General features: G+C 35.2%; 1 protein-coding gene across 1 annotated transcript in view; it reads left to right on the top strand.

Annotated features, from left to right (window-relative positions):
* LOC102860228 (mediator of RNA polymerase II transcription subunit 13-like) overlaps positions 1-3,984 on the top strand; it is a 47,916-nt gene extending 43,932 nt beyond the window's left edge. The window contains exons 5-6 of the mRNA XM_006902988.1: positions 2,919-2,998; positions 3,962-3,984. Of these exons, the coding sequence (XP_006903050.1) occupies positions 2,919-2,998; positions 3,962-3,984 (103 nt within the window). The remainder of the gene's footprint in view (positions 1-2,918; positions 2,999-3,961) is intronic.
* Positions 3,985-5,222: the final 1,238 nt, after the last annotated feature.

The following is a 5,222-nucleotide window of genomic DNA, read 5'->3' as shown; positions in this document are numbered from 1 at the left end:
TATCAGAACCTTTGACTGTGGATTCAAGTAATATACTACTTTCTAATTATTTCTGGTATAACACTATGAATATTCTTTTCTTCTTCTTTTTTATACTTCCTGTATAGCTTGGTATTATTTTTGTAGCATCAGTTAGCATGGTAATTTGAAACTTTAATTTCTTTCTTCAATTCTTACAAGAGTGTTCTTCATTTCATACTTTACAACTTCAAGCTTTTGCATATGTCATATTACTTTATTAAACACTTTCAAACTGCTCTTAGAAATATTCTGTTCAGTACTTTTATTTAATCCTTTTCCCCCACTCACTTTAAGGACTACATTCAAGAGCAAGTTTTAAGGCTTCTTTTTATTTCCACTTTGGTACTTTTTCTTTTAACTCTTAATGACCTTTCACTTTCTTTACTTATGATTTCTGTTTTCTAACATCCAACAATGCACCTGGATATCTGAGATTACTGTCAAAACATCAAATCTATTTTGAGATAGTGCCCATAGAAAAGATTTAGAGGAAAAGAGGAAGACTTTACTGAGAATGATAGAAACAACAATTTTGGCAAAGGACTTGAGAATAGTGTTCTAAGAATACGTCAAAAAAAGTGTTGAATTTGGCAGTGTTTTGTTCTGTTATATAACGGCACTCAATATAGAGGGACAGACTCAATGTTATCTAACAACATCAATAACATTACCATTCCAAAGGAAATATGACAATTTATTCATGAACTAAGCAAAGAGGAGAATGGAGTAAATGAACCCGGAGGAACCTCTAGTTGCATAGTCCTTAGGGGATTATGCTACTAAATAAAACTGCATCTGTCTAGCAGTTCTAACAGCAGTTCCTGAGAAAAAAGATAGACAACGTCTTTCCTATTTATAACCATGAAAACACAAAAAAGGTCAATTATAAGTTGGCTCCAACTCAGTCCATGAATGTATAAGTGACTACTTTACTAGGAACGATGCTTTTCTCTACAGACTCATCACTCCTTTTAACTCACCCAAAGTAAGACTATGGAAGCAGGCGTGGCATCCACTTCCTAAACAACATGCCCCTGGAAACTCTGTGAACTTTGATAAATGATGATACTTATAGAAAGGCTTCAGGCCTTTTGTTCATAGGGTTGTTATGAGTCATTCTCAACTTGATGGACATCAACAACAGCAACAAAGTAAGACAAAGTATCACAGTCTGTTGACAATTTAGTCTAGGATATTATTGATGTTGCTATGTGCATGTCAAGTTGCCTGCCACTCATAGCAACCCTATGTGCAATAGCTTTGAATTTTGCCCTGTTCTGAGCCTGTCTCACTGACACTGACACATCTACCCCCATTACTACAGTTACTGTATCAATACATCATCTTCAGGGTCTTCCTCTCTTGTGCTGTCCTTGCACTCTCCCAAGTATGGTGTCATTCTCCAAGGACTGGTAACTTCTGGCCATGTGTCTGAAGATAGATATGTTTATTCTATTAGCAGTCCCTGTTACATTCAGTATTCTTCCTAAGACTACTGTTTAAATACATCAATTATTTTATTTTCCTTATTCATTGTCCTCATTCACATGCTTTTTGCCATTCAGTCAGAACTAATTCATCACTGACTCTCCTGAAGATTTTCTTAAACTATAAATGTCATGGGAGGAAACTTTCCATCTTTCTCTAAAGAAGGTGCTGTAACAAAAATTCAGCTGTAACAAAAGTGCCACCTTTGGGTTAAGATAAAAATTTCCTATGGACTAAGAAACCAAAGCTCACATGCATATTATGATACTTATTCACACTTGAGACCTGGAATTAAACTCACACTTGTGGGTCAGTTTTCAACAGGTCTACAGTTACAGCTTGCTTGGCTTCACAATCAACACTCTTGGAATCAGCAGTCAGGAAATCAAAAGACAAATAACATTAGGTCAATCTACTGCAGGGACCTTTCCAGAGTACTGAGAAGCAACAAGGTCAGTCTAGAGACTGAGGTGCATTTGATCTAGTAATCACTTGCTATGCATCAGAGAGCTGGATAATGACTATGGATGGAAAAGAGTCTTTTCATACCATGGGCCACCAAGGAAATAGATCTTAGAGAGAGCGAAACCTAATTCTTTCTTGAGGGCTAGGATTTTCAAGCTAGGTCTCACATACTTTGGACATGTAGCCAGGAGGGACTGATCCTTGGAGAAGGACATCATACTCAGAAGGGGGAGGGACAACACAGGATGGAAGACCTGCATGAGATGGATTAATACTGCAATTAGGACAATGGGGTTAGGTACATCAGAGTCAGTGAGACTGGCTCAAGACAGGGCAGACTTCAGAGCTATTGTATATAGGGTGGCTATTAGTCACAAGCCACTTGATGACACCTAACAACAAGAAAAAATAAACAAATAATAACACCTAAAAGGTATACATATCTTTTGAAGAGTCAGCTACAAATAATTAAAAGAACAGTAGTTGCCTTGCATAAAGCTAAAATAGCAGGAAATAGTAGATGTTGTTGTGCACTTACGAGTCCCAATGGGGAACAACTACTCATTGTTCTTTCCCAGAAGTGGATTCTATATGCCTTTGGTATTGCAGCACAGTTTCTTACAACTAGAACACCAGAGTTGCAGTGATTAAGTGAAATAAAAATCAAAGATAATAAAAGTTAAATTATATAGTATATATATATATATATTTTATTAAATTTTATTAGTTTTAATGAACATTTACGGGGATTTTGGGTTTTCATTCCTTCATTGCTGCACCATTCTCTCTACCCTCCTCCTTCTTTCTCTTCTTTCTCCTTTTTTTCTTTCTTTTTAATTTTTTATAGGGGATAGTGTGCATGCTAGTCATTAATTATGGGTGTACTTAGTCCCCCACTACCACAAATTATGAAGTTGAGTTTCCTACTTTTGTGGAAATCACAGGGGTCAGCACACCCAGAGTTCAATGGGCATGTCTCGCCCTGGGAAAACCAGCTTTGTGATCATAGTATTTTGTCTTCCAGGTAAGTATACAGTGTATATATTTTAAATAAATATGCCATTGAGTTACATGTGACTTATGTAGTTGTTAGGTGCCATTGAATTGGGTATAACTAATAGCGACCCTATGAACAAAACATCTAAATCTTCTCACACTTCCTGACACACAAGAGCCCATTGCTACAGTCACTGTGCCAATCCACCTGGTCAAGGGATTCCTCTCCTTTACAACCCAATTTTAGTGTCTGACAATATTCTCTTGATATACTATTTCAGTCGTTTTTTAGTAATCTTTAGCAGGATATTCCTTGCATATGATATTAATTAGTGATATTGTTCATTATTTTTCATATTGTGTCAGATCAGCTTTTTTTAAAAAATGATGGGAATAAATATGAATATTTTCCATTCAGCTAGCCAGATAGTTTTCTTACAGATCCCTTGGAGCAACCAGGTTAATGCATGGATTTAGGCAATTGGAGTGTCATCAATTCCTAGTGCCTTGTTTTTTGTCAATTCCTTCAGAACAGCTTGAACTTCCTCCTTTGTCACCATAGGATCTTAATCATATGTTGTTTTGTGAAATTCTTCTGTGTCAGCCAATTTTCTTTTTGGTACTCTGTGTACTCCTTACATCTTTTTTTTTTTAATGCTTTCTGAGTTATTCAACATTCTGCCCACAGCATTATTAGGTATTACAATCTGACGTTTGAATTTCTTCTTCTGTTCCTTCACCTTAAGAAATGCCTAGGATTCATCTCTTTTGATTTTTCTGACTCCAGTTCTTTATATATTTCATTGTACACTTTGTTTTGTCTTCCTGAGTTATCTTTGGAGATCTTTCAGCAAGAAATTAACTGTTTTATTGCTTCTTTTTCCTGTGGCTTCTCAGCACCGTAATGGAACATTCAGAGTCTCTTCTGACATCAATCTTGCTCTTCTTTTCCTCCTTTGTCTTTGTAATGATTTTTCTTCTGTTCCTTCAGAAATGCCTAGAGAGTTCATCTGATTTGATACATCTCTGACTCCAGTTCTTTGAATATTTCATTATAGTACTTGGTTTTGTCTTCACAAGTTGCCTTTAGAAATATTCTATTAAACAAAATGTTAACTTCTTGATTTGCATCCCTTTGCTTTGGCTTCTCAGAACTCTAATGCAATATTCAGAGTCTCTTCCAACATCAGTCTTGGTCTTTCCTTCCTCCTCTATCTTTGTAATGAGCCTGTGTATTCTTCATGGATAATACACTCGATGTTCTCCCACAGATCAAATGGTACTCATCCATTAGTTTTCAAGTCCTCAAACTTATTCCTGAGATAGCTTTTACATTCAAGTGAGATAGACTCAAGATCAAATGCTGCTTCTTGTGGATTTGATTTAACTTCTGTTTGCATTTTCATGTGAGTAACTGATGATAGTTTTCACAGTCAGCACCTAGACTAGGTTTCACACTTATATTGGGCTTCTCCAACATTTTTTTCCATAAATGTAATTACTCCGTCTTGTTTATGCCATAAGTTAAAGTACACGTATAAGTCTGGGTGATTAACTTGAAATTGTTTGAGGTACCTCATACGAGATTAACTCTTGTTGTCCATAAATATGACCAACAAGTAAAGAAATAAAAATAAACTGAATGTGATTACAATATGATGGATGAGGATAACACAAGCTTTAAAATATAAAACTGTACAACTATCCTGAATGCAGTTTTAATGTACTGAATGTTTTAAAGATGATTTAAACATTTTAAATATTTTATTTGGATGAATTTAAAAAGAATGTGATGTTTATTTAAAGCCATTTTTAGTGACAAAATGATTGCTATCTGAGGCCTATTAAAGATACACAAAAGCTAGAAACAGAAGGGACAGCAATGAGTGATATTATAAAGATCAAGACTACCACACAATGCTTTACATACCATGTGTTTCTAATGCTTCCTAATAACTCATTGTATTTTAACACAACACACCTTAATAAAACTACAGTAAAGATAGGACATGCAGGAAACATATTTCATCCTTTTTTTTCCTTAAAAAGAAAATGCTTAAAAAGAAATCTCATTTAATTAATGGTCTTACTTCTTTTGTGGAGGAAAAATTGAATAATTGGAACATAATTGTTTCATTTCTCCATTTATACATCTTCATTTGCACTGTAAAGTAAGCACCGCAGGGAATCTAATAATATCTATTTGGGAAAGTGAGGCGGATGCATTCATTGCCCCTCTGAATGATTTAAAT

The sequence above is a fragment of the Elephantulus edwardii genome, unplaced genomic scaffold (genome assembly GCF_000299155.1).
Source record: "Elephantulus edwardii isolate Elephantulus edwardi_28Jun2011 unplaced genomic scaffold, EleEdw1.0 scaffold00488, whole genome shotgun sequence".
NCBI classification, from domain to species: Eukaryota; Metazoa; Chordata; class Mammalia; order Macroscelidea; family Macroscelididae; genus Elephantulus; species Elephantulus edwardii.
The sequence above is the reverse complement of the archived record's forward strand: the minus strand, read 5'-3'. Positions and strand labels throughout refer to the sequence as shown.